Raw genomic sequence first — 14,804 nt, 5'->3', positions numbered from 1 at the left:
GTTGTGACTGGAAAGGATTGATAGGTGACAGGCTAAAGATAAAATGTGACTAGACTGTGAAGAGTCTTCCCAGCAGATTTGCTGCACTGCATGATTTATTTTAAAATAAAGCCACTGGAGGCTCAGCAGCCTGTGGGAAGAAAAAAAAAAATGCTTAGCATCTCTAATTATTGGGAAAATGCAAATCAAAACTACAATAAAGCATCACCTTGCTACGAATTTGAGAGAGAGAGAGAGAACCGAATAACTACTGACAAGATGGGGAGAAAAGACATTGCCTGCACTTCAACTCTCTACAATTATGTCATTGTAGAAAACAGTACAGTGGGTCTTTCAAAAACTGAAACAGAACTACCACAGGACCAGCAATCCCGTTACTGGTTACATGTCCCGGAAGAATGAAACCACAATATTGAAGAATTGTCTGCACGCCCACGTTTGTTGCAGCACTATTCACCGTGGCCAAGAAATTGGAGCAACCCAAGTGTCTATCCACTGAGGATGAATTAAGAAAATATGGGTCATATACATATGGATCCTATTTAACCATTAAAAACGGTGAAATCGTCAGTTGTGACAACATCATGGAATTTGAAGTCATTGTGTTAAAGGAAATAAGTCAGGATTCAAAAGGCAAATACTGCATAATCTCTTTCATGGATAGAATCTTAAAAAGTTGATCTCATAGAAGTTAAAAGAGTAACAGTGACCGCCAGAGGCTAGAATAATGGCACGGGAAAGGAACTGAAAAAGCTTGAATAGGTACTAAGCTATAGCTAGATAGCAGGCAGAAGTGCGGGTGTTCTGTGTTCTATTGCATAATAGGGTGACTGTTAATTATGATAATGCACAGCATATCTGAGTTTTAAAAAATACAGGATTTTACATGTTTTCACCATAAAGAAATGTTAAATATTTGAGGAACTAAATGTATTTACCCTGATTGGATATCACATAGTGTATACTTGTATAGAAATATCATAATGTAGCCCATTACTTTGGAGAATTCTTACACTTAAAAAAAAGTGATTGAAAAACAATAAAAATAGAGCTGTGGAGTGAGGGCTAAATTAAATGGAGATATTTCAGTGTTAATCAGATTAGAATTCATCAATACAATGTGGTACTTCAGTAAAAACATTTATTTCTGTTTTGTAGGATTAGTCTTTCCACTGACAATATATTTTACACCAGAGTACAACTTTGTCCCTCCAACTGTGAAATTTAGGACAATTCCCTTCCATCCAAATGGTAAGGAATGAATGGGAAAGGGGAAAGGGGGAGATAAAAGGTCTAAATGGCTCTTTAAGGGTTTAAGGGGAAAATGATCCAGAATTTGCACATTTAAGCTTATATCCCATGATTAAGACTTAGTCACTTGGCCACATCTTGCTAGAAGAAGGGTGGGAAGACAGCAGGGGCCTCATGTTATCCGTCAGAATGACAAGGGACAGGTGAGGATTAGAGGCAGCTGTGGTGTTTCTCATTGCAGAGGGGAAGAAGTAAAAAAAAAAAAAAGTAAATAATGTGGATTTATCATTTTGATGTTCATGAATTTTAACTATTTTCATCATATGTATCAATATTTACATATTGTTTTAATACAGTAGACCCCTGTTCCGGTCAACCATGTATAGAGTTATTGGACAACCCTGATAAATGGGATACAAGTTACACACTGAGCAGCATCCTACTTAGCCTACAGGTAAGAAGAGTACTTGCAATGCTCTCTTCAATGCATTTAATGCTTCAGTCACACAAAACAAAAATTAAAATATACAAAGCATATTCAACTGTTGACAGAACTTGAGCAAATTATCTAAATCTATGTCTATGTCAAGTTTGTGAACTGAACAAGTATATATCTATCTATATATCTATATCTATATATCTATATCTAATCTGTATCTATTTCTCTACACATATACATATATATGTAGAGATATATATATAGATATATATATATGTAGAGAGAGAGATTTTCATAGATGAATTGGAAGTTAGCATACCTGGAAGTGAAGATACCTTGCAGTATACATTTCTACTCCTAAATAAAGGGAGCACTCCCCATGAAACACTTAAGTAGACCTCGATACTATGATGCTAGATTGTGCCTTTGTCTACACCTGCAGTGCCATGGTGCATGTGGGCAGCAGCGTGTGAGCGGGGAGTCGGGGAGGCAAAGGTAGGAATCCCTATACCTACAAAACTGTGTAATGGAAAATAAGATAAATAATTTTTTAAAGTGAAATTTGAATTTAAAAGACTTATTTTAAAATAAATTGAGAGTTAAGGCGATTTACAACTGAATACATAAAAAAATACAAATACAAAATACAAATACAAAAAAAAAAAGGTTTTGTGAGGCTGGTTTCAATTCTAGAAATAAAGCCTTAGATTTTTCTGACTTCACTTCCTGATATCAAACAGGCTTTCCAGATCTTTGCTCGTTCCTGAACCTTGAAAATGTTTGGCTTTATCCTTGGTCTCTATGCTAGCTACTTTCTCTTACATGTTCACATCAAACATAGTGAACAATTAAACCAGTAACTTTCTCCTTTCCTCCGATGCCTGTCTCCCAAATACCATCTTTATCTCCCCGGGTCCAGGGTTTTTAGTAGTCTACTCAAGATTTTGTTATTCTTGACCCTTGAAGCCCCTCCTTTCTTAGTCAATGCTGGAACAGACTATTTCAGTCAATCAATTTATTACTAATAATACATGAATGTAAACTATCAAATTTTTAATAACAGGACCACTTGGAGGATAAAATATTTTGTCTTCATTGACATTTTCCCAAGATAAGATGTAACACTGCACATTTTTGATGATCTTTTTGAAGCTGCTTCATAGAAGTTACGGAAGTCAGACTCATTTGTTTAAAGATTTATTTATTTTATTGCAAAGGCAGATTTACAGAGGAGGAGAGACAGACAGAAAGATCTTCTGTCTCCTGGTTCACTCCCCAAGTGGTCACAGTAGCAGAAAAAGAGTTGATCAGAAGCCAGGAGTCAGAAGCCTCTTTTGTGCCTCCCACATTGGTGTAGGGTCCCAACACTTTGGGCCTTCCTCTACTGCTTTCCCATTTGTGTTGTTGCTTAGTTTTGAAAATAAATAAAATAATGATCTATTTTCTGATTAGTCAGCAGTGTACTGAGCAAAATATAAATTCTTTTGAAAGTTTCAATATTGAGTTCATTCCTGCTGTATGTATACAGCATCCACCTGTGCGGAACTGTGTTCTAAGAAAATCTATTGAGTAAAACTGTTAAGGAAGGGAGTATGGAATATAGATAATGGGGTTCACTTTTTAAATTTCTTCCAACTGTGATAGATCTTATTTCTGCCTAAACTAAAAATGACAAATGTTCTCAAAATAGAATGATTCAGGATAACCCAGAATACACTGGTGAAATTTCTGAATACATATATATGTTTACATGTAAATATATATATATATATATATACAATTTTTTTTAACTGAAAAGTCAGATATACAGAGAGGAGGAGGGACAGAAAGAAAGATCTTCTGTCCGATGATTCACTCCCCAAGTGTCCATAACGACCAGAGCTGTACCAATCTGAAATCAGGAGCTAGGAGTTTCTTCTGGGTCTCCCACACGAGTGCAGGGTCCCAAGGCTTTGGGCCGTCCTCTACTTCTTTCCCAAGCCACAGGTCCGAAGTTGGATGCGAAGTGAGACCCCCAGGATTAGAAGTGGGATCCTATCATGTGCAAACTGAGGACATTAGCCACTAGGCTACCACACCAGGCCCATTTTAATAGCTATTCAATGATTGTTTGAATGTCAGTAGTGTCCAGTAGAAGTCTCTGCATGATGGACGTGCCTACTCTCCACTGGTTAACTTCCCAGTTGGCCACAATGGACAAGGCTGTGCCACGCAGAAGCCAGGAACCCAAAGCTCCTTCTGGGTTTCCCATGTAGGTGTAAGGACCATAGTACTTGGGCCTTCCTCCACTGCTTTTAAAAGCAGATTAGCAGGTGACTGGATTGAAAGTGGAAGAGCAGGCTAAGGAATCCAAGTCCTATGATGAGATGACACATCATAGGCAGCAGCTTAATCGGCTATGCCACAACACTGGCCCTTTATGCTTTAAGCAGGTAAATGTGTGTAATTAATTATAGCAACAGGAAGAAACAACTGACTCAGTACATGTGCTTGGTTATATTCTAATGTAGCATCAGCTTAAAAAGCTTTTTTTTTTTTCTTGAATGCAATCTTTCCTAGTGTTTAGTTTCTTTTCCATGGAAACCCAATCAGCATTTGTATAAATTTGAAGGAATGTGACAGGGAGAATGTACAGTGTAAGACCAAAGGCCAATCAGAAGTTTTTTGAGTGTAAAGATTGTGTCTCGTGTTCCCTTTTGTCTATCTCCAGGTGGGACGTAGGAGCACCAGTAGACACTTGTGGAAAGCCGTTATATTGGCTTGTCTTGAGCTCTGATTGTGTGTCGCATGTGTCTTTCTATAGGTTATGCTTTCTAATCCAGGACTAGAACAACCAGTGAATTTGGAAGCAGCCCAAATGCTGATTAAAGATGAATCAATGTACAGAACTATACTTCAAAGACTTTTCCACAAGCCATTAGAACGTAAGAAGTGCCTACTTATTGCTGTTTGTTAATCATCCATTGTTCATTAAATACGCATGGCAGGGAAATAATTCTGAAAATAAAATTGTTATAGAATACAGTAAATATTTAATACGTCCATTTTCAGTAAATAAATGATGGTAAGTGCCCTTCTACTAAAACTCTTTGTCAAACCAATTCCTTTTTTTTTTTTTTGAAGATCAATGAAGAACTTAAGCTCATTTATTATCTTTAAATACTCTGGTGGTGTTGGTGCTCATTGAAACTAATCTACATACCACAAAGATGTGACATTCGACTTTAACTCAAGTACTTGGGTCATCACCTGCTACTTTCTCAGGCCTGTTTTCAGAAAGCTGGGTTGGAGGTGGAGTAGCTGAAACTAGAATCCCACTCTGGTGTGGGATGCTGGTGTTCCAGGCAGCTGCTTATAATCCATTGGACCTATTCGAGAATTTTCTGCAAAAAGAATTATGTGCAATAGAGTTCAGGTTTTCCTTGCGGAAGGGAGATGAGAAGAAAATCGAAGTGAAGTCAGTCCTTTCTCTGCCCTCCACAGGTAGGCATCACCCTCCGCTCCTTTCCAGTCTCCTCCTTTGCCCTCATACTAATGGAATAGCTGCCCAGATCACCACAGCACCCAGGAAGGAAGCCACACAGCACATAGCACTTGGACAGTTTTCACTAAGTGTGTTCAGTAACGTTAGTGAAACATCCACAACTATAAGACATTAAACAGGTGTCAGCTTGTTTGCCCTATCTTGCTGGACTGAGGGTGGTAGCCCAGGGCATCAGGGAAAGAATGATAGTTGTGACTTAGTGGAGGAAGATTTGCCATGCTGCAGAAGACAGAATTCCCTATATACCAGAAGTGACAACGTCACCGAAAATTCACCCCCTCTTAATTAGATGGTAGTATTGTATGTCTTCGTGGATCTTGTGGAAAACTGTGTCCAATAATAATTGATCATTTTAGACACTTGGGAAAAGATTTCTACTAAAATACCTCAAGAATTCACTCTTATGTTATAATATAGACTGCCAGAAAATATATTGAAGGCGTTTTTATCATAATGTTAGGGAACACAAAACTGAAGCAGATAATTAATTGTGTGAATGTGAAACACAAGGCAGTTAATTATACCTTTCTATAGGCCTTCATTGTAGGCTAGTACCATATCCTCAGAGCCCATGGTAATGTCTGACTAGAGTTAGTAAATAAAAATGTACAAAAGGAGTGAATGTGAAAAATTAACCTGTGCTTAGCTCCAGATGGTTCTTCTGGTTTCCCTGGTACTTCCCTAAGCTTATAATCAACTGATCCTCATGGCTTCTTTCTCAGAGAGGAAGTCAAGGTTAAGGTGATCAGCCTAAGGCCACATCTAGGAAACTACAGAATGCTGGCTTCCATCTGGTCTTCTGGTGTTCCTGTGCCTCCAGGCTCCGTGGATGAATGTCAAGGCCCTCATTTAGAGTCAGAGAAGTAAAAAGTACAGGACAGAATGAAAGAGGACTCTTCAGTTTATCACAACATTCTTGGGGGAGCTATTTGCTTAAGATAAGGCATTAATAGAAGGTACCCTTCAACCAAGTCCAAGTATGTGTGTGAGTGTGTGTGTGTGTGTGTGTGTGTGTGTGTGTGTGTGTGTGTGTATGTGTGTTGCATGGTACTTTCAGCTGCCTCTGGTTTGATGAGCACTCATCTAAAATACCAGTGCACTCGGATAGAGTGTCACCTCTCCTTATGGCTAAAAAACTCTGTGTATTTAGCTAATGGAAGAAAATATGAAGGGCAACTATAAAGTTTGTCTTCCGATAATTGAAGAGAATCCAGTAGAAACAAACTATTTCATCTTAGTAGTTCCAGAAAACGAATGCAGGAGTCACATTAAAACTATGAATCAGTCCTTCCTCCCCTGGGTCATAACAGTGTTGTAGCTATGGTAGTCTAGAGTATGCAGGCATGGCCCTGCCTTCTGCCAAAACATATCTTAGTGATTTTGCTCCGTAATTAGTGGTCTGGAATTAATTTTGTTAACATGGGCTAAGATTGGTATTTCACATGCAGATATGCAAATGCTTCTCATTCCCCAAACTTTTTCCTAACATCTGTTATAATTTTCTAAACTGAACAGCTAGGTCCTAGCTTGATGTATTGATAAGAAGACATGAAGCTCTGAATTGAAGCCAGTTGGTAGAGGTCCAATGACCTGCCCATATCCTGTCAACTTCCTTTCCTTGTGGTCTGATTTCTATCTCTCTTATTTTTAGAGCACTCACATAACCCAGCTCCCGGGATAGCCCTGATATAATTGTCTCTAGTACCCTCTCTTGTTTTGCAGTGGATCAGTTTGGATAACAAATTACACAGTCAGGGGAATGTCTGACTGGTATTTCCTGGAAGCAAATTCCTCTGTACTGGTAGCATCCTCAGTGGCAAAGTCCATCCAGGTCTGGCCAAACAGGAGGAAGACTTATTCTGACAATTCATGTTCCTTAAAAGAGTGGACAAGGCTGGCTTGGCAGGTAGTCAACTTCCTATCACTAGAAGTATTCTTCTTTAATTAAAAAGAAATTATGTATGTGTTTGGCACGGTGGTTCAATTGGCTAATCCTCTACCCGCAAGCCCTGGCATCCCATATGGATGCTGGTCCAAGTCCCAATTTCCACACTTCCCATCCAGCTCCCTGCTTGTGGCCTGGAAAAGCAATGGAGGATGACCGAAAGCCCTGGGACCCTGCACCTGCTGGGCAGACCTGGAGGAGGCTCCTATCTCTAGGCTTTGGACCAGGAAGAGACAAAGAGAGAGACCTCTCTCACCAATTCGCTAGCCAAATGTTCACAGAGCCAGGTCTGGGCCAGACCAAAGCCAGGAGCCGAGAGCTTCTTCCAACTCTCCTATGTAGTAGGGGCAGAGACTCATTCACTTGAGCTATTTTTCACAGCTTTTCCAGACGGGAAGTGGAACCTCCTTGACATGAACCAGCACTTACATGGAATGACCAGCATGGCAGGTTGAGGTCTAACCCACCATGCCACCTGTGTCATTTTAAGAATCATTTACCACTAGTACTTTTTTTCATTATGGACAGATGACTGTTTTTCAAGGCTGTTGTTAAGTAGCATCTTGCCTGATGTCAGGAGTTACACATTGGGAACTTTCAAGTATTTTCCAAGTTAGTTTATAGAAACTTGGAAAGACTGGAAGGAGGTAATGCATAGCGACTGTTTGTCTTCTAGATCCTGAGTAGTGTTCATTTCCGGTTTCTTGCAGATTCTGTAGGTACTACATCATTTTTTTTTTCTTCTTTAGTTCATCCTTGTGAATTTTCACTTCTGTGTGGTTATGCGGTCAAATAATGTTTATCTCTATTTACCACGGTTCCTTTGATATTTTAAAACTTAAGGTTCATATAACTCCAAAAAAGGTTTAACTGAAGGAAAATAAATGGCACTAAAAATAATAAAATTGAATAATGATAAGTAAGCATGAAGTGATTATTTTCTTTTCTAGTTAGGTATATTCCTGCGGCTTTTGATAAATAAAGGAGGAAAACACTACCAAGATTCAGAAATTTACCTAAGCAAGTTATAATAACTGACAGAAGAATCATATTACTAAAGAATAGGGGAATTATTAAAATATGAAGGTACTTGGAAAAGTACATGCAAAGTGGCAATGAAAAAAAATTTAAAGATTTGTTTACTTTTTATTTGAAAGGTGGATTTTATGGAGAGAGCAGGAGGGGCGGGAAGAGAGAAAGATCTTCCATCCACTGGTTCACTCCTCAAATGGTCACAATGGCTGGAACTGCACTGATCTAAAGCCAGGAGTCAGGAGCTTCATCTGGGTCTCCCACACAGGTGTGGGTTCTGTAAGTTTTGTGCCATCCTCCACTGCTTTCCCAGGCTACAAGCAAGGAGCTTGGAAAATGGAGCGTCCAGGACTGAAACATGCATCAATATGGGATGCTGGCGGCGCAGGTGGAAGTTTAATCTATCATGCCACAGCACTTGCCCAGATGCCATAGGGAGATTTTAATACTTATTAACATTATATACTTTCAAAACAATCCAGTGATTGTGCAAATATAACCTTGTCTGTCCAGAGTTAGGATAGGCTGCAGTAAGCAATTGATTCCTTTCCAAATCATGTCCCTGTTATTTCACTAGTTTTGGAATATTTATTAACATTAGAGAGCAATTTTGAATTATCTTTTTAAAATTTTATTTTTAAGATGGTTTATGTAATTGATAGATACGCCCACGTGGGTCGGGGTTAGGGTGGGGAGGGCCAGGTATGGAGGAAGGTGGTTGGGACAAACGTTTCAATTTTTTCTCCTGTGTCTGAAAGGGCAGAAGGGGAGGGGGCCATTCCTTGCTATCAAATTACGTTAGCACCCAGGTGTAGAGTCATTTGATGATGCCTTAGAGACCCCAATGTGGGGAAGAGTGTTCCAAGGGCGTTACTTGAGTGGTTTTGATTGTTCTGAGACATCATCAGCTTCATTGCACCAGAGTTGAGAAAATGTTTCTAAGGTCTATTAGCTGACCAGGTCCACTTTAGTGCATCCACAGACCCAGACACATGCTGCAAAGCTTGGCTGGGAGAGTGGTCCATTCTGCTCTGCTTTTCCTCCTCTGATGAGGCACTGGCTGAGGTTTGAGTCCAGTGGTCTAGTTGAGGAATCCCCCAAAAAATCTTGCACAAGGTGACCTCAGGGTTAGGTTCGGTCTGCCAGCATCAATCATCACAGTTATGGCAAATGCAGCTGCCTGGTCAGTTCTGTCCCAAGTCCCATCTCTCACAAGAACTGGTGGGTGCTGCAGCCTAGCCCAGCCCAGCCCAGCCCTTCCACTGGCCTTATCTTCATGCATAGCAGCAGGAACCACGGCCTCACTGAACAACCCCCATAAACCCTGGAGGCCCACCTGCAGCCTTGGTTTTCTTTCCCATGTACCAGCATGTGCTGCAGCCCAGCCCAGCCCGCATCCCATCTGGCTCTTATGTACACCCATGCATGCTCTAACTTAGCTCAGCCCGTCCCACTCCCAAACCAGACCACGCATATGCCAACAGGTGCTACTGCTTTGAACAGCCTTTCCTAGCCCTGGTTCTTACACTCACCAGCAGGAGCTGCAATCCAGCAGAGCAGTGCCCACAGTTCTACCAGGCCTGCTCTCAGCCCTGGATCTTGTCCCTGCCAGGGTCTTACAACCAAATGATATCCACAGGACTGTATGCCGTGGTATCTTTTCTCTTTAAGATCAAGGGAGGATATTTTGGGGTTAGGTATAAGAGTATCCTTACCATTGGAAAATCAGCTTTGTGATTATAAAAAGGGAAAGTAGCCCAGTGGCATTTGGCGTTGCTGACTTGTTCAATAGCACAAGCTTCAATTTCCTCCTCCACAATCAGTGACTACAGAGGTGTTGCAAATATGCTGTTGGTCACAGACATCAAGAGGTGTAGAAAACGAGTTTCTCAGGACAGTAGTGTACACACCTGTCTGTTACAGTCACATCCCTTATTTTCCCCTGTTTTCTCCCACTGAGCCAGTTAGAATAACATCTGAACTCCAAATGGTGTCTACTTTCTATCAAAGAAATATAAGTTTGCAAATTTTGAGATGCAAATAACAGTTTTTAGTGAACGGAGCTGGCACTGTGGCATGGTAGCTTAAGCTTTCATCTCCAATAGTGGCATCCCATATGGCTGCTCCTTCAGGTTCCAGCTGCTCCACCTCCAATTCCCCATGGGGACAACTTCCAAGTGTCCCTCCTCTCTTTCTGCAGGTAGCTGGCAGGTGCACTGTAATGGCCCATTTCTCTGCCTCCTGGGTTGGAGCTCCTGCCTGTGTCCCTCTCAGTTGGTTTGCTCCTTTATTTGGTTGAGTGCAGCTTCCAGGAGCTTCCTAGGCCATGAGAACTATAGTTTTTTGGTCTTTCTTGCTAATAAATGTGATTATTCTACTCTCATGTGCTCAAAGTTCGGTTGTATTTTAGTTTGGAAATAGTTTTCTTCTAGAAAAGGAAGAATCTGATGACTTTTTGCTTTCTAGATTCACTTTTGAGCAGTCTGAATTCATTCAGATGTCCACTTTTTCACATGTGATTTATTCCTTCTTCTGGAAGCTTTAAAAATCTTCTCTTTATCCCAAGAGCTCTTGAATTTCTTGATGATAGTTATTGGTGTGCTTCTTCCCTAATTTATCGTGCAGGGCATTTGATAAACTTAACATCTTTAACTCTAGTCTTTCAGTTCTAGAAAATTCTCTTGCGTGATTTCTTTCGCCTTTATTTTCTGTTGTGTCTTAGAGATCTCCTATTTAGTTTTTTATATGTTTGTTCTTTCTTTTTTAAAACACAGGAAGAGAGGGAAAGACAGATGCAGCAAGATCTTCCACCAATTGGCTCATTCTGTCCATGAATTCCTTTACCAAATGGCTGAAATGGATAGAGTTGGACTTGGCTTGAAAGCCATGAACCTGGGACTCCATCTAGAACTCTCACATGAATGGCCAGTGCCTAAGCATCCAAGCCATCTTCCACTGCTCTCCTGGGCACATTAGCAGGAAACTAGATTGGAAATGGAATAGCGGGGATTTGAACTTGTATTCACATGGGAAGGGGGCATCGCAGAAAGTAGCTTAGCCCACTGTGTCATAATGCCAACCCCTCCTATGATTTGGATGTTGAATCTATTAATTACATTCTCTGATTTTTAAAAATGGTTATTCATCTCTTTGGTTTTTGTTCTCTATTCTAGAAGGTTCCCAGAGAAATATGTCTCTGCTTTCTATTTTTCTCCTGATTTATTGGCTTGGGATTACTGTCTTTCAAACTAACCTGCCCAAGTGTCTAATGATTGTCCATTCTTATGATGGAGTTATGATAAGTTCCCATTAAAAATACTGGAAGTTCTTGATACAAGACTGGGCTTGTTGAAGGCTTTGCTTCAATTTAAGATTATTCAGTGAGAACCCAGTAATTTAGTTAGACTTGACTATTTGTCCTGAGTTTTTCAGTTGAGAAAGGCAGAGAGAGAGAGAAGGTAAGAGACTTATACAGAGACCTAGACAAAGGAAGAGAAGAATCTGTTCAATATGATTTATTGGATCTATTCCCTGTTCTCATTCATTTCTCTTACCATACACCTGTTCATCTTCTTCTGAAAGGAAGAAAGGAAGAAAGGAAGAAAGGAAGAAAGGAAGAAAGAAAGAAAGAAAGAAAGAAAGAAAGAAAGAAAGAAAGAGAGAAAGAAAGAAAGAAAGAAGGAAAACAGCAATGAAGGCAAATGACAGAGAGAGAGAGAGAAATAGAGAGAGAAAGAGAGAGAGAATCTTCCCCAAATAGAGATTCCCCAAATGGAGTCAGAACTCCATCCTGATCCCATGTGTGTAGCAGAGACTGGAATTCTTGAGCTACCACCTGCTGTTTCCCAGGCACATTAGCTGGTAACTGAAAGGGACATGGAGCACCAGGACTCAAACCAAGCACATAGATCCATATGGGGTACAGACATCGCAAGTGGAGGTTAGCCTGTTGGGCTCCAATGCTGGCCACATGCCAGCCCTCCACACTCCTATTTGTGCCCAGCACCTTTCATCCTGCGTACCTCTGGCTCAGTTGATCCAGGAATTAAAACATCTTTCCGGGATTGGTGCAGTGGCTCAGCACACTCATCTTCTGCCTTGTGGCGCCAGCATCCTATATGACACTAGTTTGTGTCCCAGCTGTTCCACTTCCTTTTCATCCCCCTGCTTATGACCTCCAAGGCCCAAGGCCTTAGAATCCTGCAGTCACATGAAGAACCTGAAACAAGCTCCTGGCTCCCAGCTTCAGATCAGTTCGGCTCTGGCCATTGAGGCCATTTAGGGAATAAACCAGCAAATGAAACACCTTCTTTCTGCTCTCTTTCTCCCTATGTAAACTCTGCTTTCCAATAAAAATAAACAAATCTTTAAACAAACAAAAAACATGTTGCCTCCCATCTTAGCAAGGGTGATCATATACTCGAACAAGGTTCTACCTTTGGGATCAACCTCATCCTTGCTCTCAGAGGTGTCCAATACTGTCAGTTCCTGGGTTATGCCTCATGCTCTGAAGTGCAGATCTGCCCCTTCCTTACTCGCCTCCACTCAACACACTGTTAGGTTTCAAGTTTCTGTTAGGCCTGCTTAACACAGTTACCACTTGACATCTGCTGCCCATCTTGGAAGTTTTTCTTGTCAGCTTTCTTTGATGCCCTTGAGGTTTTATATCTTATTTTTTGTTATTTTATTGAAAAGTGCACATAAAACTATATATTCACTCCCCATGTGAACCAAGATGTTTTTATTTCTTTTCTTCTTTACAGCAAAAGGTGATAACCTGGAACCACCTCAATACACACCGAAACTTACCAGGTAAATGTCTACTGATATAGCTCTATGTCAATTTACTTACCAAAGAGCTCTCAACATAAACTCTTTGCATTTTCTGTCATTGGATTTCCATTTTTTTTAAAGCAGAAAAAGAAGTAGGTATCTTTTTCTCTTCACATATTTTTTTTAAAAAGCTTTTAGAAAGTATGTGAAAAAATTTACTGAATTTTCTTTAGCTATTGAATTGTAATGATATAAACTTGTTTTTTCTTTTATATTCACTTTGGTAGAAGTGTTGTCAATTGAATGAGCACAAACTGTAACAAATCATAAATCACTCAGGAGAAGATTAGGAGGCCAATGGTGAACGTTGCGTCTTTTGGAAAATGACCTGAGCATGTGGTATCCATTGAACCTTGAATATCTGAGCAAAACAGAAGTCTAGCAGCTCAGATATGGTTCTGTGATATTTTGTTGCTCAAGCATTTCCATCAAATTTATTCTGAGAAATCAGTCTGATGCGTGAAAATAAAAAGTGTGTTGAAATACCGTTTGCTTCGGTTCAGGTTCTTCAACAAGTCCTCTATAGAGAATGAGTAAAATTAGGAAAGTTGACTGGCTTCTGTTTGTGAAACAAAAAATTGAAGGAAGACAGCAGAGTGTAGTGAACAAAGTGCTAGTCTGGGACTCAGTAGAGGACAGTACTGTCCCTTACATGTCAACAGGGGGCAAAGCACTGGCTGCATTGGTCACTCTGGGACTAACCAGGTGGTCACTATTTATTACCGTTGTATCACTGTTTCCATCTTCTACCTGGAAAAAAAATGACTGTCCCTAGAATATCAAAAAAGTTCTCTTTGTCATCTAATTATCTTCAGTGCACAGCGATGCAGTATTAGCATTTACAAGTAAGGCAGCGACAACAGATCAGAGCCTCTTTGGTGGTCCCAGCTTCAGCAGATCGTGTGAACCCAGTTAAGGATAAGAGTGGTGCTAATGTCAAGTCTGAATTATGAGGTTCACCTGTGCCAACCCAACTTCTCTTGAGAAGTTTTGAGTAAGCGTCAACTGAAGCCATTCATACTAGGTGGCAATGATACTTCATACCCCTGACATGTATATAGTTGTGTATCTGGAAATTCTAACTTGTGACCTGATAATTTGTTCTTAAATAGCTATATCTAGTTTTTGGTTTTCACTGTTTTTGAAACATATGCTATTTTTGAAAATTTTTAAATGTATTCATTTTCATTTTATTTGAAAGAGAGACAGGCAGGCAGACAGATCTTTCATCCACTGGTTCATGTCCCAAACATCCGTAACAGTTGGGACTAGACCAAGGATAAAACAAGGAGCCCAGAAGTCAACCCAGATCTCCTACATGGGTGGTAAGAACTCAGATCCTTCAGCCATCATTCACAACCTCACAGAGTTCCCATCAGCAGGAATGCTGACATCACAAGCAGATCTGGCGTTCTGGGTTGGACCTGCATGGTGACAGTTTGACTAAATGCACACAGAAGGTAGGAATGTCAGGAATACTAGATCCACTGTGATGCTTCCCTTTGAAAAACGGTAAAGAAAATTGAAATCAGCCAATATTCCTTCTGTGGACAAATCAAGATAGAAGAGCTGTGGGGTATCTGGCACTGTGGTTCCTGCTTAAAAACTGTAGCTAGTGATGTCTGGACACACTATCACTCCTGCCATCATGATAAAGTCTGAATTCAGTAGACTGAAGGAATTGAAAGCACCAGAGGCAGCATTATTTGACACATAGCCAGCCTGTAGCAAATGGCTTAATTTATATAGCAACAACAACA

The 14,804-nt window shown here is 40.3% G+C and overlaps 1 protein-coding gene across 1 annotated transcript in view; it reads left to right on the top strand.

Annotated features, from left to right (window-relative positions):
• Window positions 1–14,804, top strand: part of UBE2U (ubiquitin conjugating enzyme E2 U) — a 50,057-nt gene that overhangs the window by 3,196 nt on the left and 32,057 nt on the right. Inside the window, exons 3-6 of the mRNA XM_040978640.1 lie at window positions 1,159–1,251; window positions 1,608–1,705; window positions 4,494–4,614; window positions 12,975–13,023. Of these exons, the coding sequence (XP_040834574.1) occupies window positions 1,159–1,251; window positions 1,608–1,705; window positions 4,494–4,614; window positions 12,975–13,023 (361 nt within the window). The remainder of the gene's footprint in view (window positions 1–1,158; window positions 1,252–1,607; window positions 1,706–4,493; window positions 4,615–12,974; window positions 13,024–14,804) is intronic.

This window comes from Ochotona curzoniae, unplaced genomic scaffold (genome assembly GCF_017591425.1).
Source record: "Ochotona curzoniae isolate NIBS_2020 unplaced genomic scaffold, NIBS_Ocur_1.0 contig_291, whole genome shotgun sequence".
Lineage (NCBI taxonomy): Eukaryota > Metazoa > Chordata > Mammalia > Lagomorpha > Ochotonidae > Ochotona > Ochotona curzoniae.
Note: the sequence above shows the minus strand (reverse complement) of the source record. Positions and strands in the feature narration are given on the sequence as shown.